The sequence below is a fragment of the Pristis pectinata genome, chromosome 2 (assembly GCF_009764475.1).
Source record: "Pristis pectinata isolate sPriPec2 chromosome 2, sPriPec2.1.pri, whole genome shotgun sequence".
In the NCBI taxonomy this organism is placed as follows: domain Eukaryota; kingdom Metazoa; phylum Chordata; class Chondrichthyes; order Rhinopristiformes; family Pristidae; genus Pristis; species Pristis pectinata.
The window spans coordinates 69702472-69727067 of record NC_067406.1 but is presented as its reverse complement, the minus strand read 5'-3'; the positions used below and the strand labels follow the sequence as shown (position 1 = coordinate 69727067).

The 24596-nt window shown below is 38.3% G+C and overlaps 1 protein-coding gene across 1 annotated transcript in view; it reads right to left on the bottom strand.

Annotated features, from left to right (window-relative positions):
* Nucleotides 1-462: 462 nt before the first annotated feature.
* The window catches only part of rell1 (RELT like 1), a 36738-nt gene continuing 12604 nt past the window's right edge, over nt 463-24596 (bottom strand). The window contains exons 2-8 of the mRNA XM_052040045.1: nt 18421-18651; nt 16871-16942; nt 13920-13965; nt 8731-8961; nt 6187-6340; nt 5633-5666; nt 463-3846 (exon numbers count right to left, since the gene is read on the bottom strand). Of these exons, the coding sequence (XP_051896005.1) occupies nt 5646-5666; nt 6187-6340; nt 8731-8961; nt 13920-13965; nt 16871-16942; nt 18421-18651 (755 nt within the window). The 3' untranslated portion in view covers nt 463-3846; nt 5633-5645. The remainder of the gene's footprint in view (nt 3847-5632; nt 5667-6186; nt 6341-8730; nt 8962-13919; nt 13966-16870; nt 16943-18420; nt 18652-24596) is intronic.

The following is a 24596-nucleotide window of genomic DNA, read 5'->3' as shown; positions in this document are numbered from 1 at the left end:
GGGCCTGTGTCCATGCTGTATTGCTCTATGACTTTATGGTCCCCTCTTCCAAATCATTCATCTATAGTATGAACATCCGAGTCCAAAGGACTGTTCCCTATAGTACCTAATTACCATCTGCTACCCCAAAAATGACCATTTTATTCCTTCAATTTTTAGTCTGTCAACCTATTTTCAATCTATATCAATCTTTGAGTTGCTTTAATTTTGAAACTAACCTCTTATGTGAAACTTTAAAGGCGTTCTGAAGATCTAAATACACCTTGTACATTGGATCTAGTAAGATGAGAGAACCACTCAAAAAAGTTTCCCTTTCATAAATCCATGCTGACTTTGTCTCATCCCAGACATGCACATCTTTCTATAATTTAATTCCGTTGTAGCAAAGTAACAGTCAATTAGTTCAATCACTCATTTCTGATTACAGTAGCATTCCATTGAGAGCAAGCCACTGCAAAATTAGTTTCCAAGATTTTATTCAAAAAGAGTTAACTAAATTTTGTAAAATGATTAGTAAATTTATTTGAAAAATCTTAAGGCCAATATCCATTTAGACTACAGCAACAAGATATTTTATCATGTATATACTATAGACATTTCAGTATTAAATTGTAGTCTTAAATATAGATTTACAATATTGCTCTCTATTGACCTCTACCTGCATCACCTCTGCACCTAACGTATTCCCCCCCCCCCCCCCCACAAATCATTTGTGGTATTATTCAAAAAGTATGGTGGAATACTTAAAAATGTGATACTTGCAAAGTCAGAAAATATGCCAAAGATATGTACACAGAACACAAAACTGCAAAGGAAAAATACTGTATACAAAATAAGCCCTCAAAATAATGGATACAAAGTCATAAAATTAATACATCACATGATGTTTTAAACAAAATATTGCACAAAAGAACAACCTTAGAGTCCACATCATTGACATTAAATCCTCAAGTGTACCACCAAAGGGCAAAATAGCTCAATTATTGTTAAATGTTTCATGTTACAGTTGGCAGTTTTTCCATACACAATTCTGCACAGTAACAACCAGGTTATTTTTTTTTAATCCAACTTTAATAGTTGCATGACACCACACATTTTCATTTACTTCCAAAGAATGTGTCTTAAACTATTATTGCTAGATGAAAAGTTATCACAAAGTGAACTAGTAAGTGATTGTCAACTCAAAAGGTTCCTTCATTCAGTTCAATTACCCATGTGCAAAGATTTCCTGAACCCATGAACTACAATCACACATTTGAAGCCTTAATGGCTTAATTTTCCAAGATGCCATTTCAACAACTCAAAACTGTATGATTTTGCAACTTCGAATAAAATTTCTGCAAAGCATGAGAAGCAGTCAGAATACCAAGTATTGCAACATATAATGTGGCAATCCAATAAAAGCTGCCTTTTTACCATATATGTGTGCACAGTGCCAGCAGATGCAAGCTATACGTTAAATGAACTTTATTGCACATAAATTCAATGTAAACACTATACAAGCATATCTTGGTACTATTTTATCATGTCTGGATATTGTGCAGTAAACAATTATTGTGTTGGCAGTGGTGCTGGTACTGACCAGCTTTACAGGGCCACATTTTTCCAAGTTTAGCTACTGGTGAAAATTCCATTCCTTAAAAGATGCCAAGATTTTAATTGTTGACACTCCTTGCACCTTAACCATCCTTTTTTCCCCTCAAGCAATGTGACCAGTTGACAGTTTTTCCATACGCAATTCTGCACAGTAACAACCAGCAGGTTATTTTCCATGCAGAGCAACACAACCATGCTTGATGACGTTTTCATTTCATGTCCAGATATGTCCATTCCTTCCAGCAGTGACTATTGGTCAGCAAATTAACTGTGGGAACCTTAGTTACTATTTCAGGGGAAATCATGGCAATTTTAGTGTCTAAGTATCAAACATGCTAAAAAAAAAAAGATCAGGTCTTGTACCTCTGATTTTCTGATTTGAATTGCATAGCTGTACATTATTTTTTGGTTTTTACTGTATTGTATAAGAGTTTTAACAAAAGCAGCTGTGTTTTGTTTTACAAAGGAAGCACTACATTTACAAATATTGAGCTCCATTAGCATTTTGCAGTGGTTAGTTATATAATTCATAAACTAACAAGTCAGCTTTACTTTGTTGAGCAAAGAAAACAATGTTTTCATCTATTCAGGTTGATTTCTTATCCATTTTGTTGCTTGATATTTACCACCCACATGTCAATTTGCAAAGTCTTCTTCACTCAGGAATACTTGTGAAACAAATCACATTTATATGTGCAGTACAAGAATATATTTTTTCCTCTTAACTGCATCAAAACACTACTGAATTCTAAAAAGTAAACTTGTGGAGCTCTACTGACCCACTTATTGTTCTATAACATTTGAAAAGGTATGAAAGAAATCTCTGCATAGAAATATTAAAATTAAAAATTAAGCATCTACACTTATTTAAGGAGCAAGCCAAAATTAATATATTCAAGCGGAAATGTATAGATACCTTTAGGTTCACATCTTTGCAAGTCCATCAGACATATTAGAATACATTACATTTAATTTCCCTTCCCACCACCATCCCACCCAAACTACTGCAATTTGCTCAAATCCTTGCCGAGAGTTCATGAGATTGTTATGCCCTTTGGTACCTCAATTAAGTGATTTTTTGCAATATTGGGAACTCATTTCAGGCTTCTGTGAGGGCAATAGAGCCAATTCCAATGTTTTCATTCCTCAGAGCTTAAGTCAAATGGCTGTAAATGCAGAAAGATTTGAAGCAAACAACAAATGGTTATCTTGCTGATTTTTTTTCCCTTTCTGTAGCACCATAGTCAACTGCAGCACCTCAGGTTGAAATTATCCAACTTAGGGAGCAGAAACAAACAAAGATTTCAGGGATACACAAACTTTGTATTGGAATTGCTTCTACTGCAAATAGAAATAAATGCTATTTCTTAATTATAATATAAAACTTATTATTGTTATTCCTATTCTCAGACCATCCAGATATGAAGCAAGCATAGAGATTTTTTTTAAGGCACAAAGTTTTTTCATTGGATAAGCCACAAATTTTATGTAATTGTTCCCCTTTCTCAATTTAAAAAGATTAAATATACACTTTTCTTATATAGTTATATCAGCTGTGTTTTACATTGCAAAAGAAAAAGAAAATAACAGGGTTGATTTTGGGCACCACTTGTACATTAAACCTCAATATTAGGTTGACTAAAACTTTAGTCAGTTTTTTTTTAAATCAGTTTGAGACACTTTGAAATTAAATTTCCTAGAATTGGTCATTCATTTATGGTCATTCTACCACTACACATATACAGGTTTTGTTTTATGTTGTTAATGTTGGAAAAAGATGGTAATTATGTCATCCATCAGATGTACAAACATACTCGCTCACTTGAATTAAAGGCATAAAAACTCATCTAACTGTACAGAGTTCAATTAGTGTTAATTAGATTTTTTTAAACTTTTGAAACACATTTAGAGAATTAGCACAAGGTTTTAGGAAAAGAAATATATTAAGTATCAGTGAGTTCAACATAAAGGATTTCAAAATTATGGCAAAAGATTTGTAGCAATTACACTGACCATTCTATGCAAATACATAGGATTTATGATTCTAAAAGAACAAAATCAAATTATGTGCTTTGGCCATTGCTAGTTTGTCATATGGATAACCATACAATAGCATTGTAAAAACATTGGAAACATTTAAAAAGACCATATGTACACAGCTTGATGCAAAAGTCAATTCCATATTTTGGTTTTCATTCAGAAACATGCAACACTTCTCTTGTCTGCTCTTGGTTGAAGTGATTTCGACTGCTGAGATGTAAATTAAAGAAACAGAACAGGAAAAAGTTTAACTTCATTAATTATTGGCAACTAAACAGGATTCTATTCAGAACTAAGTTTTTTTTAAATTGCATTTAAACAGTTCAATTTCTGTATCAGTTAAAGAAATTACAATTTAAAAATCAGACATCACATTCCCAGGTCTCAATTTTTAAAAAAGAGGGGCAAAAGCCACGTGGGAGCATTGAAGGTGAATGCAGCTATAGAGAGGAGATGGGTGACGAGTACAGAAGTGCCCTGTGGTCATACTCCTGTCAAACAGGTATAACATATTGGATACTCTTAGAGGGTATGGCCACCCAGGGGAAAACAGCAGCAGAGGGCTTTGATGTACAGAAAAGGAGTAAGACTGGAAGAGTGATAGTGTTAGGGGATTCTATCATAAGGGGAGGTAGACAGGCACTAATGTGGCTGCAAATCAGCCTCCAGAATGGTTTGTTGCCTCCCTGATATAGGGTCAAGAATGTCTCAGCTGCAGAACATTCTGAAGGTGGAGGGTGAACAGCCAGTGGCAGTGGTACATATTGACACCAAGAACATCAGTAGGAGAAGAGATGAGGTCCTGCAACAAGGGTTCAGAGAGCTAGGTTTGAAGAGCAGGACCTCAAAGATTGTAATCTTTGGACTGCTTCCAGTGCCACGATCTAGTGAGTTTAGGAATGTGATAGGTCAGGTCAGACAAATACATAACTGAAGAGATGGTGCAGGAGGGTGGTGCTTTAGGTTCCCGGATCATTGGGACCGTTACTTCCTACTGTGCAGATGTAAACTTACCTGCATTCAAAGAAGAAATAGCAAGAGTTCAGAGCCAACATTCCTAGCTGAGATTTTTAATTCTTCACTAGCCACAAATGAGGTAACAGATGACTGGAGGACAGTAAATGTGGTCTCACTTTTCAAGAAGGGTGGCAGGGAAATGCCCGATGATTACAGGCTTGTGAGCTTAACATTAGTTGGAAAGTTATTGGAAAAAAATTCTGAGAGCCAGGGTTAATGATCAATTGGAAAGGCAGGGACCAGAAATAGCCAGCAAGGCTTTGTCAAGGGAAGATCTTGTCTGATCAATCTGACTATATTTTTTTTAAAAAGGAGATAACAAAGAGTATCAATGACAGCAATGCAGTAGATGTGGTTTACATGGACTTCAGAAGACCTTTGACAAGGTCCCACACGGGAGACTGGTCCAGAAGGTTAGGGCCCATGGGATCCAGGGCATGTTGATAAATCAGATCCAAAATTGGCTTGGCAATTGGAGTCAGAGGGTTGTTTTGTGATTGAATGCCTGTGATTAGTGGTGTTCACACATGGATCGGTGCTGGGATTTTGCTGTTTGCAGTGTATGTGAAGGCATGATCAGTAATTCACAGATGACACAAAGACTGGTAGAATTTTTGATAGTGTGAGTGGCAGTCCTAGACTATGGGGTGATGTTGATGTGGTGAGATGGGCTGAGAAATGACTGATGGAATTTAATCCAAATAAAAGTGAAGTGATGCATTTTGGGAGTACCCATGACGCTAGGGCATACACCATGAATAGTAGGATCATAGGGACTGACTACTGTAAATTACACCTAGTGTGTAGATTATTGGTAGAACCTAGGGGGAATTGATTGAAATGAGGAAAATAAAATGTGGGATTGCAGTAAGATTAATACAAGCACATTCTCAGTGGCCAGGGTGTACTCTGTGGGCCAAAATGCCTCTTTCTTTGCTGTATGACTCTGACCCTGCCAAGATTTTTAAAAAAGTCTTACCTGATTATACAACTTACTGCAGAGCTTCAGTTTCCTACAAAAATAACAAAAAAGAAAATATTACAGAGGAATTGCATGATTGAATAACACTGTGATATGGACTAATTTGTAATTATAGGCTCTCCCCACTACAACTAACCAACAGAAAGTGGGAGGAGGCTTGCATAACAAAACAAGCCAGACTACAATACATGCAAGATCCAAATTTTGTTTTGACTTTGCATAAATATAAAATACAGAAACAGACACCAAATCATTTTGATGAGCTGAGTACAATGGTGCAGTTTTACAGAGCTTAAAAGGATTTGCCATCTTTAATTTTTTCCCTTCATTAAGAAATTTGAAGCTATTGGTATAAACTGTTTCATAAAATACTTATAAATTTAGGATCTCTATAATCAAAATTGCACATCACTTCAAATACCATACCTCTAATAACTTGGAAAATTGCAGAATGAACTCACTGGTTATTGAAATGTATAATATGCAGAAGATTCGACAGACATCAATCATGTCCTACAGTTTTGTTAATTTCTCTCCAATATTGTACACACCTCTTTTGCATCTAGTTTCCCTGGTGAGATTAGCACCTCTTGGACACCTAAGTGGGTGGTGTTGACCTCACCACTGGCACCTTCTGGAGGCACAGGAACCAACCCTTTTTGATTACTGGAACGTGTTTTTGGATCAACGTGTGTAACTCGAAATCTAGGAAGAAATAGTAAAAAGAATTAAAAACGGGAGTGAATTATACACAAATACTGCACTGTCATTTGCTTCTGAGCTTATCCTTCTTCCACACAATAACGTACAATACCTCGGAAACAGGTTACTCAAGTATTTTCCCCAAGAGTCAAATCACCAGAATTCACATTCATTTTAAATATTTTCTCAAATTCTAAGAAGTTACAGGAATCATAGAGTATTGAACCACAAGGGCTAGCCTTTGGCTTAGCCTGTCTTTCTCAACAAATTAAAATCAGGTCTTCCCTCAGGTCACAAATCTGTCACCAATCTTACAACTGTTATCTGGTTTGTTACCAGCAGCTATTTCTCCTTAATTACTCTATCAAAACCCTTTACAATTCCGAGTAGCTCTATCAAGTATAACTATCTTCCCTTCTCCAAGGAGAACCACAACACCTCCTTCCTCTTATAAGAAATCTCTCACTGCATTACAATTCTAGTAAATTATACTTCACATACTCAATTCCATGTCAATAATAGTCCTAATACAGACCATTGCCTTCTTCAGCTCCTAAAGCATTGACCACAGGACCTCAAGCGTCTTCCTTCCCAAGTTATTGACTCTCATATGGATCATGTCTTCTAGCTGATCCCCTTCTCACCATCCCACCCTCACACCCTCGCACACTAAATTCTACTTCCCCAGAGTAAACCTCCCTGTTATTCAATTCCAAAAAGAAGTTTGATAGTCCTAAATTCTGAGGATTCCTACACTGCCTCTCTCTTCCCAAGCTTCCTATGGCTGTTCACTTAGTATCATCCTAAACTCTGTAACCACATCCTTAATTCTGCTTACTAAGAAATATTCCTTCTTGCAAGATGTCTTGGGCTGCTCAAGCTTGAAAATTCCAAACCAGAGTTGAAACAACTGAAAACACTTCCCGCTCATATGGTTATCCAGGACACAACAGAATTTGCAGGCAATGGGTTTCTGCTGTCTCATTATTTTGCAGAGAAGTCCATGGTCAAACAACTCATTTGCATAACACTTACATAACTGTGTTATGTAATTGAAACTTGCGTAATAGCAGTTTCCATGTTACTTGCTTCACTCCTGAGATTTAACCAAAGACCATTTAGTGGAGATCAATCTTGTGCAATTGATACAAGTTTCACATCAGAAGTGCACTGTATGTGAACACCATTCATTACTTCCGGGATACCATTTTTAATACGACAGCACTGGAACCCTGACTTTGGATATTTTGAAAACTGTCCACACTGCCACAACACCAGCACCAAAGGCCCACTGATTTTGCACCTGAGGCATAGCCCTGTGATCCCCAGACCATCCTCCCACCAAGGACCCTCTGATGCCTTGATTCCCAGCTCCTCCCCGTCAATCTTCAAATATTCCAAAACTCCAACCCACAGATCTCATTGTCTCAATATCCCTCTCAGCTCCAAGGTCACTCCAATGCCTCCAAGTACCAAAAAGCCTGGATCCTGACCCGATAATTGTCCAAGGTGCCTGGTGGAGGTCCAGAATCCACCCTTATCCCCAAGCTACTTACCCAATCCTCAATATAGACTTCCACTCTACCCCCACTCTCAGTCACACCTTTCTCAGCATCCATCCCCCTCTCCTCACCCACTGCAGGCTCTCATCCCTGCACCACTTCCAGCCCCTCCTCCCATTACAACCCAAACATGGCCTCAGTCCCAAGGCATGTTTTCCACTGTGGAAAAGGTATGTTTATTAGCACCTATTGTAACTGTATATGTCATTAGATGGTACTAGATATACTAGCAACCTCAGTATGGTTGTACCTCATCTGCCTGGAAGTATCAGAAACAAGTCAGCATGGTATTCTGGTTTCACCGGATGCATCAAATCTAGTTTTTCAATTGTTTATCAACATAAAACAAGTATTGACTTAATACTCATCTTATAAGACCCATTTGGGTGTGCCAGATTTTACACCAAAACTTCATGCCATTATTCCTTTTAATGTTGGATTAAATTCATACTCATTTCAATAATTAGCTATTTTGATTGCACATTTATCATTGCCCCTCTGAATTACTTAGCACCTACTCCTACTTGTCAAGTTCCCAATTTGATCAAATTTCTGGTCACTGTTTGGGAGATTCATCCACCTCATTTTAGTGCATTCAGTTCTCCATATACAGGTATGGAGAGCTTTTTCCAAAGTGGCATTCTTTTTCATCTGAGTCCTAGTTTAAAGATTTGAGGTTTAATCAACTGCTTGAAATGTTAAGCCAAAAGGAGAGTTGAAGAATAACCTTTCAAAAACCATACTGATAATTGTTTTCATAGGATTTTAATTGTACTTTCGGAATAATGAAGTGAAAACATAAACAAGTTCATATACTTGATTTTTCTTTACCTTCCCACGGATAATACTGTGACCTCCCCAGGTCGACTCTTCCTAAATTCTCTTGTATTCCTTGACTTCCGATGGGTGCAACGTGAACAAGAGCTTTTCCCTGCTGCTCCACCAACAGTATGTAGATGATGTCCTTGAAAATTGTTCTTTGTAGGGCTTCCAGTTGGTGATAAAGGTGTGACAGGACTTTCAGGAGTAACAGGACTGGGAGGACCATTGGGACTCGAAGGACTTAACAGAGAGTAAAAATAATGGATGGAAATTAACTTTCAAGTTGTAATACAATTGTTTCTAATACTAACATCGCTAAACAAGTAGCCATGGAGTGTAACATTTTTTCATCTGGTTTTCTCCATCACAATTCCAATTTGTCAGTTTTTTTTAATGCAGTTAAACATCATGGGCTACAAGTTGTATTGCATGGGAAAAAAAGCAGAATAAAGCTTTGCATGTGACAAATAGTTCTGATATTCCATTGCACACAATATCCAAGATATATGTGTGTGTGTATTTTTTTTATATATATATATATATATACACACACACACACACATATACACACACTTACACATACATACAAAAATTTACCATTACTCATTTTATCACTCCACATTCCTATCAACTGGTCCATTCCTCCCACAAGATTCTACTACTCAACTACACATTAGGAGCAATTCCCACACACTTTTGTTACATGGGAGGAAACCAGAGCATCCAGGGGAAAGCCTAAACGTTCACAAGGAGAAAGTGCAAACGCCACATAGACACCAGAGGTCAGGATTGCACCAAGGTCACTGGAGCTACGATGCTATAGCTCTACTAGTTGTCCCAGTGCTTCCCATATACTTCAGTACATTTCTATTTCTAAGTCAGTAAAAGGAACACAGTGATCTGCTATCCGTCCATTCAAATATCCTGTTTGGCATCTGGATCATTGAATTAGAAGGGAGCATAGCAAATGCTACCCACTGTGACCAGGTTCCTGCACTCCCTTCTGACTTGCTGGAGTATGTACCCAAGCTCTCCTGAAACTGACCAGGGTCCCACTTCCCATACTCCCTTTAAACTTACCAAGAAATTTAATATAATACTGCATCACGTCCAAAACAGACAAATGAAAAATGTGTTGGGTATTAATAAGGAATAACATCCAGAAAATCTGCTAGTCCAGCACCAGTCCTAAATATGCCAGATTATTAGAGTTTTACTCCATAAAGGAGTAAAATTTACCTACTGAAGACTCCACTGGGGCCAGTAATGTTAACAATTTAACGTACTTTAAAGCTTGATATTTAAAAAAACCTGCAAGCTCCTTATTTGCCCAAGAATACTTTTCTGTTCCATGACCCACCACTTACACTTATCCTAATTCTGTATCACAACTAATGTCTACATTTATCTACATGTCCTGTTTGCATTCAGTCAAGTTTTTCCAATTATAAAAATGTACAAAGGAGTTCTAATGCAGTGAATCTATTTGAATTTTGTTACTGTGATTGTACTACCAATGGAAAGTCTGTATTCCAATATTACCAGGAATAGGTATGACTGCCAAATTATGTTTTATAAGATTTTCAAGAAAGATGTCATTTGAAGACCTCAACTTTGCCCAAAGGACTGGACTCACGGGGAAAAAAAAAATGATTACTTAATCCAGATTCTACAATTTAAGCTGTTTCAAAGGTCAGCGATCTGGAGTTTTTGTGTGTATGAAAGAAAACTGGAGAGAGCAACAGCAAAAAGGAAAAAAAGAGAAATACTTACAATACATGATTTATTTTGTTGGGGTTATGCTCAATCTGGCCTGCTTTGTAGATTTACCACTTTTGGCTCTACAGTTCCAATTAAGCTCAAGTCCTGGCTGCTGCAGCTGTCCCAAGAAGGGAAGCGGACACAAATAACAACTATGCCTCAGATGGCAGATCCTGAGCTCCTGCCCCCAACACCTTGATAGTGCTGTCAAAATCCTCATTCTAAATTACTACAAAAAGATTTACTTAAAGGTTAAACAACTAGAACATTGAAAATAAAAGATGAAATAAAAATACAATTCCCCTTCTTGCTTTCTTAAATCCTTATGTCCAATCTAATCAAAATGAATAGGATTGCACTTCTTACACAAGCAATTCCTAGAGTAAAGCTGATCACCCTGATAAAAAGTGTATCCTGAGCCTCTTGTACGTCCGTGCTCTTGGATTTAGGATCTGACTTCAACCTTGCAATGTGGGAGCACAAAAGTCAGAAACAAGCCAAATTGTGAAGGGGGATGTTGGTCAGAATTGGCAGTCAGAAGGTAATACCTGTTGGGCCAATACTTTGAGATCTCTTGGATGGTTACAAACCAGTGCTGCCAGACTCAAAGATACTCTTACATAGTGATGTCAAGCTAATGCTTCTCCCCCTCCACTCACTGTTGAACAACAGCAGAAATTCACCAGTGATCTTTTCATCTGACCTGCTGCCAAACTTCTAATTCACAGGTCTAACAGAAATCAGGATTCCCCTCTACAATATGACAAAAGGATTACTTTATTAATCCCAGACATCATACACATTTCACAAACGTGAAGCTGTGAAATTCAAATACCAAAAATACAAGTTGCAGAATATCATTTAATAATTAGTTAACTTATTCAGTTACTGGAAGCTGGTAGCATTAATATTAGCACATAGTTAATAAGTTATACCATTATTAAACTGTATATTCTGAAACGCTATGACTAGCAAGAACTTCAAATTGTCCTTTTGCAATTTAACTAAACTGCCACTGGAGGGCATCACAGCATTTAATTTACAAACAAACTTGGTTCATCTCAGTCTGAAATAAAATTTAGACATTCGAGTCTGCATATTTGGGGATGCTGAACACCATACAACATACTCTATTCAGAAAAGGTTGTACTTTTGACTGTTACTTCTTTACTTCTGACTGGATCACCATGATCCTTGGGTGGCACAGTGGTGTAACAGGTAGTGTTGCTGCTTTATTTCTCCAGGCGACCCAGGTTTGATCCTGACCTCAGGGGTAAGTGTTGAGCTTGCACGTTCTGTGTCTATGGGTTTCGCCCAGGTACTCCATTTCCCTTCCTCCCACATCCCAGATCAAACAGAGAAATATATTTTAGACAGAATCTTAAAAGGAAGGGGAAATTAAGATAGACAGGAGAAATAAGGAAGGGAATTCCAGAACTTAAACACAGCTGAATGCATTGCGACTAAATGCTCTAAATATAACAAACTCAGACAGACTAATGATCGCCGTGAGAGCTTAAAGCAGCTGAATGCACGGCCACTAATGATGTGGCAGAGGCGAGTGGGGTGGAAAAAAAAACTTGGAGGAATGGAGTACTTGCACTGCTGTAGATTTAGATTATAGAGATAGGAAGAGATATTTTCAACAAGTTGGATAATTTTACTAATTTATCATCTCTTGATTTCATGCATTCATTTCATCAAGAAATTAAATCCAATGTCTTTCAACCTCAACAGGAAAATATCTTAATGTGCTTCATAGACTATATAATAAGCAAAAACCAGCCTTCAATCTACTTCTGTTAGTACAATGATACAATATAGAAATTCAATCATTTATTGAAGAATGATTGAAATCATTCATTTATTGATACTTACAAGCAGAGACTGGCATTAAAATCACCTGGCATTAAGAAAAGCAACTGAGCACTGTTGATAGAGCTCAGTCATGTGAAACAATTGACTCTAGAAACTAAAAGAAAAATTCTCACATAGCAGGCAGCCCTTTGACAGATGTTATGGAAACTAGCCACTATATTCGTGTAGACACTGACTGGCTCCTCAATATGGTGTATAGATATGGGACAGAGCAAATGACACATGATCAGAAGGCATTCTGGGACATTGGGCCAAATGTGCAGGGATAGAGGAGACAAGAAGGCTGTATTATCAGGAACCTAGAATAGAGAGGCCCATGGTAACTCCAAGCTTCAACACACTGATGAGATCAGGATAAGGAAAAATAATGGATCATGTACTAAATGGGTGTATTAAATGGAATATGTACTGTGGAATGTACTAAATGGGTGAGAACAGCCATTGGTAGGAAGCAAGATAGGCAAGGATGGACCAAGCATTGGGGCCACTATACATTTTAGAATTAAGAAATCTGGTACGGTTGAAACAGACAGCAAGAGGGGTCTTCTGTCGCAAAATTATGCACAGTGCTATGAAAGATCACAGAACAGCTGCCCAGCCACCAAGTTTCACTAAAAATAATCATGGTCACATCTGATGGGCTGAACAAAAAAAACACCTGTCACATATTACACTTTTTAAGACACATTGGAATTTTAATTCTTAAAGAGACCCTGGCACTTGATCTTCTCCACATGTATGCTTATACTGAAACTCAATGAATAAAATGCCTGTTTCATCTATGGCTCTAGAATTCTAATAGCTTTCCAACTAATTACCTGGATATTGACACAGGAATTAGATCTCCTTTATGCAATCTTGTTTGGCACTACTTTGGCAGAGGGGCTGGATAGAATTGGTCAACAGCATTCTCAAGGACAGATCTAATTCTGAAGGGTCACTGGTTTAGAGATTACCAATAACAAAACTCGATTTCCAGGTAATTTTTTTATGCATTTACTGCAAAATACCATGCAAGTGTTGCGTTTCCCACTGGGATGCAACTCAGGGTTTTAATGCAGCAACCTCAAGCCAAATCCCAATATAAAGAGGACTTAAAATAGCATTAATTGTTCAGTGACATAATTATACAGATAGAATCATTATTATTCAGGATTGGGGAAAGTTTTCCAAAACTAACTAGAGAATTTGCTGTCATTAATGGGCTGTTTCTTCAGCAGGGATGCCACATCTAGTTGTGAAATATAGGTCAACCACTAATATACTATAGATCCTTGAAACGGGACAAAACATATCCAATATTAGCTTCCCCTATTATCCTTGCAACCCAGAGACAATTGCTACTGGTCAACTTCTCATTTTAAGGAAATACAGTTGCTTTTCCAGACATTCTCAATCTGGTTAAATACTTGAGCTTACCACACCAAGCATTTGATTACCATTTTCCCAACAAATCTGTAATATAGTCAAGTAACCTCTCATTTTAGAAGTACCTGATATTTCATATTTTTGACACATTTGGACAAACACTTTTAATAAAGGTTCAAAAGCAATCTTACCTTTCTAACTTATTGTCCAACATAGCATGCAAAGCTTCAGCATTGGCTGCAAAGGAATAAAAAGAAATTACATTTAGGCCCAAATTGAATAATATCTGAAATTTCAAAATCCATTACAAATCAAACCCCTAATCACAATTAGTGTTTGTTCCACTTAATCTAGATTGCATCTCAATCCAATTCATGGTGAAAGTTATATAGTTAACTTACAAATTGAAAAGATTCCTAAATGAAAATCATAACCAATGCTAAAGATTAAAAATAATTAACAGATAGGCAAGGCAGCACTATAAAAAGAAACTGAATAGTGAAAACAAAATAAATGAACAATAGTTAAAATAAATAGTAGCTGGATTTCTATAGTACAGGTCTTGAGCTGCTGATGTGTATTCGCACAACTAAAAAACTAGTTATGGGAATATATTCCAAAGTGAAACAGAAAGAAAAATGCAATATAAGCATTGGATATCTCTAAAAACTCAAAACAGGGCAAACAATTGCAACTGATCATTTTAGAACGACATGCAGGACTACATGCATTTTGGCTAGAATTCAATCCTGACGTATGCAAGTTCATGCAATTTGTAAAGACAGATGAATACTGAGGAACAGAGAGACGTCCATGCACGTTCAATACCTGAAGGAATCAGCACAGGTAGATAAGGTGGTAAAGATATTCAAGATACTAGCCTTCATTAGCCAGAGCATAGAATATAAGAGCAGGGAGTTATGGTAGTTTCATAAATATTGGAGAAGCCACAACTGGAATAGTGTGTACAGTTCTGGTCACTGCACTACAGGAAAGATGCGATTGTACTGGAAAGGGTGCAGAGCAGATTTACCAGGTTATTGTCTGGAATGGAGTGTTTCAGTTATGAGGAGAAACTAAGTGGACGAGGTATCTTTTCCTTAAAATAGTAGCTGGGGATGGGGGGTACTGTTGGAGGTGGAGAATATTATGAGGAGGGATAAACATGGTAGACAGTAGGAAACTTCTCCCCATAACAGAAGTATCTAAAATTAGAGGGTATAGGTGAAGGGTGAAGGGTAAAAACTTTAGGTGGAATCTGCTGAAGAACCTTTTCACCCAGAGGGTGGTTGGAAATCTGAAATACATAATGTTCCCTGATAGTGTTCTCCCTTCTATTACCCTACATGCTGTTCAATAACCACATCTATCTACTGATTAGAATTACAGAATGTTCCAGCAAAAATGGAGGTTATTCAGTCCACTGCATCAATATCAGCCTTCGCAGCAATTCATTTAATCGTACTCTCCAACCCCCCTCAGAACTCTTCAAAAAAAAACACAAGATCCTTCCCTCACTGACTCACACATTTTACAATGATTGAAAAAACTGAGTGCTCTGTTCATTAAGTAAAATGTCACCGTCCAAACAAGCTTGTCCAGCAAAAACGTTCTAATTATGATTGATTGGTCAGGCAGCAAAACAAAGATTTGTTACCCAAAATGAAATGGATTGTTTTCTTCATTTGAGTGAATTTAAAATTTTTCAAGTTTTCAAATTATTTAAACTCTTATGGATAGTTTTAATGAGATCCTGATGAGGTTTTCCAACAAGTCTCAAGGTGAATAAGAGCCTGGAATTCAATGAATTTGCCAAGCAATAATGAAGACTATTCATTATGGTTCAAATAATTTCAAAACTTGAAATAATATTTACATTCACTCAAGTGAAGGAAACAACTATATTAAGACAGTTTGCATAGCTACAGTCAGAAACCCAACAAGCATCCCCACCTCTGCCTAAACAAACAAACATTCAGATCATGCCTCCCAGCAACTATTATTTCACTGTCCATATTTCTGTGAAGTGCCTTGGAATATTTCTTTATAAGGCTATATATTTAAAAGCTGATATTGAATGTTAATACACAAATGCAAAGCACGAGGTAGAGTCAGAAACATTATAAATTATAATGGAGGAAGAAAGCACTACCTCTGCCTACAATAGATACACATCAGCAGTAATCACTTGTGAGAGAACACAGCACCATGGCACATTTTATGATGACAATCTCCAAAATTAAAGACAACAAGAAAATTAAGCTCAAAACCAAGGCAGACAACATCAAGGATATCATACTTAGAGGTGGTCACACTGCAGCATGTGAGAGAGTACGTGGAGAAGGCATGTGTGATCACCAGACATACTCAAGAGGAACAGGCAGGTAGTGCAGAAGTTGTCTGAGTCAATTTTACTGTCAAGCAGATTTTCTTTTGGATATTTTTGGGCATGATAGTTCCTCAAAGCATGCAGTCAGAGCCTGAAGCGTGGCACTGCCGTGGCTCCACTGGAAGGAGAGGCAAAAGAAGACTAAAAGAGGTGATAGGGGATTTGATACTTCAGACAGACAGTGGTTTCTGTGACTGTAAACATGATCACATATTTCCTCCTGGGTAACAATGTCAAGGATCTTACCAAATGTCAACACAGCATAGGCAGGAAAAGCGTTGAGTTCCTGCAGGGAGCTGGGAAGAGGTTAAAAAGCAGGGCCACAAAAAGACATCAATTTCAGGCTCTTGATGCCACATCTTAGAAAGACCAGAATATCCTTCTGGGAGTACTGCGTGGATTAACACTTAAACTCCACAGGTTTAAAAAAAAGGGGAAATTATAGAAGCGTGTTGCATTCTTTGGAATACAGAAGATTGATATGCAATTTCCTTGAAATTAGAAAGCACTTTGACATGCAAGAGTGGCAGGAGTTTAGAAATCTGCAAAAAGAAATTTCAGGTCGATGGTTAATTTCAAACACAGGTTTGATAGTTTTTTGTTTACCAAAGCTATTAAGAGATATGTGGAAAAGGCAGCTTGGTCACAAATCAGAAATAGTCTCAATGAATAGTGAAACAGGCTCAAAGAGCCACGTGGCCCACTTCTTTCCTCAAGTTACTAATTAGTTGCTCCTTTATACTGATGACTTACCTGGATTTTTCATAATATAATGCACCATTTGTCCAACGGTGTCAGCATTGCACTCACTAGCATCATGCAAATCTAAAACAAAATACAAAAATCAAACCTATTTGATCAGTCTAGAAAACATTATAGCAAATGTAACATACGAGTTCACTTCATCATGGAGCAGATCTTCCACTGTCCCAACATTGCCAGCTGGTTGCCTGCCTCTGAACTATGCTGTTCCTTTCAGTCTGGCCCCAGGCACCGTCTTCTGCTGGAAGCTCAGCACCCAGCACATCATTGAAGAATAATGCAGCACACGCTTCTCCTAGCATTAAGCAGTCAACTAGACAGACAGAAAGGGGCTTTGACAGCCAGTAAGGCTCCACCTCCAAGTTTACCAGCTGTCAAAGTTGTCCGTTATCGAATATCTGTGAATGTTCTAAAAATCACTCAGCAGGTTAAAAAAATGTTTAAAATTAAAAGAAAAAACCCACACACACAATTAAGAACAATTAAACCAAACAAAGAGCTCTGTTTAACTTTCTCCCATTCATTTTAATGGGGCTGCTGAACATGCGCCAGGTAGATTCGATGAGGAGTCCATTTATGCTGCAAAAATATGCCTGGGCTAGGACTCTGCTGAGCTGAAGGCTGCATTGCAGCCTGTATCTGGGAGTAGACTGGTTACAGACTCATCTGCCAGCAGATGCAGATGGATCTCAGCTAAGAATCTGCTCCTATGATTCTAGCCCACAAGCTAGCATGATGTCTGACAAAGAGTGGTGGGTTCTATATTTTTGATTTCACTTTTCCAAATGCATCCTACTTATTCCACACTCCTGAATGCCACTTTCTCTGCCCATTTCATCTGAGAAGCTCACATACTCCTAAAAGCTATCATAATCCAATGTGGTATTTTTCTTTCTGGGTGGACACTAAATATGATATTGTGGACACAATTACCAAGATATCACTCATTAGCTTACCTAATGAATTCATTTAATTACTCACCACCCATCTAAAGCTACTAACATAATGCAAGAGGAACAAATACCTCATTTTAGAAATTCCATCTCTTTCCTCTATTTACTTAAATAGATATACCAATAATTTAAAAACATCCAGAATAAAATGTTATTCCTACTAGCTTTCCTAATCTAGCTGCAGATTTTCTCATCTACTTGTTACTTAGGCCTTGATGCACATTTCTAAATACAAAATCAATTCCATTACTTTGACATTGGATTTACATAACACTTCCATAACCACTTGAGAAATTCCAGAGGCCTTTCATAAAATTACACTCAACTTGATACATTTCCACACAATGTCTGTTGCTCCAGAACTGAAGATTCTGCAGAAAGGAACAGTTCCACATCAGATCTAGCTTCAAATCCAGAGTTCCAGTCTCCAAAACACAAGATGTCTGCATGAACACTTTTTTTAAATGAAGCTTGATACAGAAAATTCATCTTAAAATGGTTGTCCATTAAATGAGATATTTCATATGAATTATTCTTTGAAAGCCCAAACAGTAGCAGTTGTCACACATTGATTATTATTGCGCTTACCAATTTCTGCCTCAGGAACATTCTCCTCACACACCGATTCTCTATCCGTTGTGCATCTGTAGCCTTTTTTAGCTAGAACTTGGCAAATTAGTAGCCCTAAAAGACCCGTAAGAAAGAAAACAGGTACCAATACAAATGCAATGTTCTCTGGATGTCCAGTATTTGTCTTGGTTTGGTTCTGCTCTTCCTTGAAGGTTTGACTTGCTAAAGGATCAGGAAATGACCAGGACTCTGTGAAAACAAAGGAAAAAATCATGTTCCCCAGTAAAACACCAAATTAAATTTGAGTGGTACTCTTCCTCTTTTGTTCTAATTCCTCCTCTTCTGCTACTCTTTGACTGAAACTGGACTCAGTATCATGCCACAATTGTTAGGTGCTCTTCAGTGCATTACTCAAACAATCTTTTCAAATTTGTATGTAATCACAGTGTCTCTGAGATCCTGCAAGTTTGGCCACCATTGTCCTATTGGAGTAGAAAATCCGTTTCCTTCTCCAAAGAATCATGCAATTCAGCAAATATCCCAGACTCCTCTTATACCACTTGCAACACAGACCAACTGAAAATGGCTGCACAGCAAAATACATTTAGGATTAGATGGCAACTCTCAAATATTGACTCTAGATCCAATGTATTCTCATGCCATTAGATCAAAGGAAAGCAAGGAATTTTTCTAGAGTTTGCCATTTACCACCCTCAGCTTATGAATCAGTGTTTAACATGCGAGAATATATTTCAAAGGATGGGAATAAAAGAACAGAATTTACTCTTAACTAATGACTGAGTTGGCCAAGTACTGAAGAACCATCCTAATAACAGATTTTGTGGAGGCACATGATTCACCAAAACGCCATGCTACCCCCTCTAGGTATCAACTAACAGCAACAGGTTGAAATCCGTTTTCATGGTGTAACTACAAGACAGTATTAATCAGTAGAGCAGGCAAGATGATACCCGTTTGATATAATGGATGTCATTAATCCTTGCAGCATTTGTTAAAGGGAAGTAGTATTAAGCTAATTTAATAGGGTTTTCTGACAAAATTATTAGTAGAGTCTATAATGGAACATTAAATGTTATGTTAACGCAGCTTCAGAAGGTGTTTAATACATCCCAAAGAGACTTGAAGCTGCAGGGATTGAAGTTTGACAGATGGAAAAGAAACCAAAAGGTTTAGGAAGCAAAATCTTGAAAATGATTTATGAAGACAAGTAGGTTTACAGACCAGCAAAAAAGATGGTAATAGACTTCAGGGGGAGACACACATTGCAAGGAGGAACCAAAAGGTAGTCAATTAAACATTTGAAATAGAAGAAAATGTAGTGGGATGAAATTAGATGTTGCTTGGATTGGAGATAAGTTGCAAGTTCTTTACCAGAGGGTAAACAGCATAATTTTTCATTCAGTATTTACAGATAATTTGGATTTGCATGAAGAGAACATAATTACTGATTGAAGATACAGCAAAACACCAATAATCCTTGCTGCGCTCCCTTCCCACTCACTAAGGCTTCATTTCTGCACTCCCTTCCCACTCACCAGAGCCTCTGTTCACGGACTCCCTTCCACTCACTTAGTTCTGTTTCTCATGATCCCTTAAGTTTACCAGGGCCCTATTTCTTGCATTCCCTTTGAACATACCCTGTTCACTGTAAGAATGTGGAGTATTAATACAAATAGCATTCAATAGCATGGAAAACCTGCTAGTCCAACACTGCCAAAGTCAGAGGTATACTGGATTTACAGAGTTTTACTGCAGAAAGAATGGTTTGGTACAATACTACTGTAAGAAATCACGTTGTTCGTAAAACTACATGATTGTTACCAAAAACAATCTTCCAATCCAATGATCTATTTGGAAAAAAGAAATTTGCTATCCTTGCCCTGTTTGGTCAAACAACAGTGCAGGTAACTGAAATGGTCAGACAGATGCATCAACACCACTATGATTTTTTTTAAATTGGATAGAAAATGCTACATTGACCTAAAAACTAATTTCATGCAGGACAAATTCATATCCAACTCAGTTGAAGCCTACAATATCCAGCTTGTGAACATGAACATTCCAGACTCTTCCACCATGATTCATGGGTATATCCTGTCTCATAAGTGATATTGTGGTTCCTGTACAGGAACATGATTCCAAAAGTCCACTATATTGACTCCTGAGCTAGCCTCTCTTCCAACCAAACTGTTTCACTATAGCACTGGCATCAATAAAACAATGAGGAGAATTGCCCAGGTTACACTGTCCGCAAAAAAAAGCAAGATAAATCCAATCCAGCCAATTAGCACACACCAATTTTCAATCATCAAAAATGATATGCAGTTTTGTTCACAAGTGCTAGCCAATGGTCCTTTCCAACATCTTATTCACCAATGCCCAGTTTGGGTTCTATTAGGTCCACTTAACATAGGACACTATAAGATGAACAGGGTTGAAATCCAGAGATAACATGAAAGTTACTGCCTCTGACATCAAGGACCCACTTGTCCAAATAGGACATCAAGTAGTCCTAATAAAATTGAAGCCAATGGAAATCAAGAGGAAAACATCATGTCTGCTAGTCATACCTAGCACGAAAGAGGATGGTTATGATAGCCAGAGGGCTATCAACTCTCCCAGAACATTCCTGCAGGAGTTTTTTGGTGGTATCTCCTGAACCAGCGATCTTTAACTATTTCAGTGATGGCCTCATAAGATCAGGAGAAGGTTCACTGACAAAAGCACTTGCAATCCATGGCCACATACACAAAGATTTGTACAACATCCAGCCTGATAATGGGAAACAGGGAAGACACAAATTGCTGTGCATTCTGCAGAGAGCGACTCACATCCCACTTCCCCAAATGTTTTCCACCATCTACAGGAACAAGTCAGGGGTGTGACAGAATAAAAATGAGCTAGATGTGACAGGTAGCACCACAAGTGTTTTCAAATGAGTTGAAAATGCACTTGCCTGATGGAGCAGAGTTCCAACAATGAATTTCAACACAATCCAGAACAAAGCAGCCTTCTGTATTGGCTCACTATCTAACACCTTAACCAGCATAGTGTGTACAATCACATGATGTGCTTCAGCAACATTAACCTCCAAACCTGGGCCTTCTATTGCCTGGAAACACAATCGCAGCAGGAAACAGTGCCAAAACTTAGTCTACCTCTATCACACATCACCCTGACATGAAAATATAGCATTATTCCTTAATAACTGTGCAAAAATCCAATCACAGCAAACACCAATGTAGGAATATCCTCATGGATGGATTGTTCTGGCAGACGCTCAAGCCAGATCTCGATGCAGAGCAATAAATGCTGGTCTTACCAGCAACACTCACTCCCCATGATTGAGAGCATTAAGAACAACTGTAAAATAATCCTGGATGGAAGATGTGCAACACAAACAACTGGATAGAAATAGAGTTCTACGATTGAAGAATACTTTCCACTTCATGTCAGCCATTACATCCTTGTGCAAGATTTTTTTATGCTAATATTTATTCTAATAGCATTCCGGTTGAGCAAAATTTATTGAATGCCGGAGTTTAAAATGTCACATTTACCAGCAAATCACTTAACACTAAACTATTTAAAGGAACAGAGAATAAGAGCAAAGGTCATAGAGCAACAAGAAAACTAATTATAAAGTCAGCCTATCTGATTTGCAGAACATGGAAGTGAGCTGACAATTGAGCTAAAGCTAAGACTGTTGTACATTACACTGGTACTGTTACAATATAGCAGGTCTTGGTTTGAAATCTTGTTGACAGACAAGTCCTCATCTTTATGTTAAGATGAATATTAAAGATTCCATTACACTACTCAAAAGATGAGTAGGATTATCTAATGCTCTTCCCAACATCCTCCATTAACTTGTGTAACAAAAATATTCTTCCTACTAATTGTGGAGCATTACTAGAGTGTGCAGCTCCTATGTTTATCTGAATTAAGTAGCAGCACATTGGCAGATGGAACAGCAACAGAACAAGTTTCAGGTACAGGCTAGGCATATTGTCCAACGGGTCCAAAGATACCAAAGCTAAAGCTCCCTGCATAACAAAGGAGAAAGAATTTGATGAAACAAAGGATGCATGACATATCAAGTTTTTAAAAAATCCAGCAAAAACCAGACTGAAAAGAATAAAATGGGGTTGGGGGGGGGGGGGGTGGAGGGGTAAGGTGGAAAATTATACAGAGAATGACAATACAGGGGCAGTTAAAGTTAATATATGGGGGAATCACAAAGACATCTAGCCTTGTAAAAAGTGGTGCCAATTAACAGAACAATCAAATGATCGGATAGTTTCTATTTTATACAAAAAATAAACTGAAGAAACTCAGCAGATCAATCAGCATCTGTGGGGTAAAAGGAATTATCAACATTTCATTTCGAGATACTGCATCAGGGATGGGGGGGGGGGGGGGTGGTGGAAGAGGGTGAGACAGGGGCCTATAATTGATATGTAGACTGAGGAGAGGCGAGGGATGATGGGCAGAAGGAGCCATGTTGGAGGCCAAAAAAAATAGTTGGGAGACAGAGGCAGATAGGTGATAGGTGGAAGCAGACCAGGAAGAAAAAATGTGCACTTCCTCCAACCTGGTCTACTATATTCAGTACTCCTGATGTGGCCCCCTCTACATCTGCGAGACAAAGTGCAGAATAAGCAACAGGTTAGCAGAGCACCTGCGTTCTGTTCACAACGGCCATCCCAAGCTCCCAGTTGCATGCCATTTCAACTCCCCTTCAAAATCCCATACCAACCTGCCCATTCTTGGTCTTCTCCACTGCCAGGGTGAAGCCCAAAGCAAACTAGAAGAAAACCTCATATTCTTCCCACTTTTATTCCCTCTCCAATACCTTCTCTAGCAACCCCCCGCCCCCCCAAAAATCATCCATTTTCATCCTGCTCCCTGCCCTGGTTCCATCCACCTACTAGCCTCACATTCACCCACCAGATCCCCTCCCCTCTCTGGTTCCATATGCCAGTCTCTCCTTTAATTAGTGACCATTATTATCTTCCTTATGTACCAGATTGCTGCACTTATAACCTTGTGTCCCCACTTCTCACCCTCCAGCCTCTGTCTTGATCTTCACCCTCCCCCACCCAAATTTATCTGCCCCTTTGTTCCCCCTTGTCTGCTTCCACCTGTCACCCACCTGCCTCTGACTCTCAACTCCACCCCACCGACTCTCCACCCCTCCCCCTCCAAGCTCCTTCTGCCCATCGTCCCTCACCCATCCTGGGTCCTCGTATCACCTACTGGCTCCTATCTTATACCAGATATCTTCCATCTACCCTCAGTCCTGATGCTTGTGATACACCACTGGCTACAGACTTCCAACCAGAAAAGCAACCCTCCATCATTATCCTTTGCCTCCCATTGCCAAGTCTCTTTCTGTAAATACTGTCTGACTTATCCATGAAGTACCATTGGCAGACAAGATTAAGGTGAAGCCTGACATTCTACAAGTATATTGCTTGCTTATTTAAGTGTCAGTCTAAATGCCTCTTAAATGTTGTAACTGTGTTCAATTTCAGACCTCCTCTGACAGCACATTCCAGATATGTGCATGGAGTTGGGGGATGTGGGCAATGTCCTGGAAGAATAATTTTCATTTGTATACACCGAGGAGAACACAATGGAGGAAGTGTTCAGAGCAAGGAACAGTGACATTCTGGAGCATCTTGGCATTAGGAAGGTGTGAGATGTCTCAGGATACGTAAAGATGGACAAATCTCACAGCCTGATGAGATGTATCCCAGGCTATGGGAGGCAAGGGAGGAGATTACTGGGGTCCTAATAGACATTTTTGCATTTTCATTAGACATCAGTGAAGTACCTGATGAGTGGCGGATAGCAAATGTTGTTCCTTTATTCTGAGAAGCCTGATAACTACAAACCAACAAGTTTTACATCAGTGGTAAGAAAACTATTGGAAAAAAATTCTAAGGGATAGAATTTACTTGAAAAGGCAGGGATTGATTAGAGATTGTCAGCTTGACTTTGTTGTAGGAAATCTGGCATCAAAAATTTGATTGAATTTTTTTTTGATGTGGTAACTAAGCACATTGATGAGGAGGTTATGGTAGGTGTTTTTTTTTAAGATATCTTGTCTATAAGGACTTTAGTTAAGCCATTGACAAGGTCCCACGTGGTACATTAGAGCCCGGGAT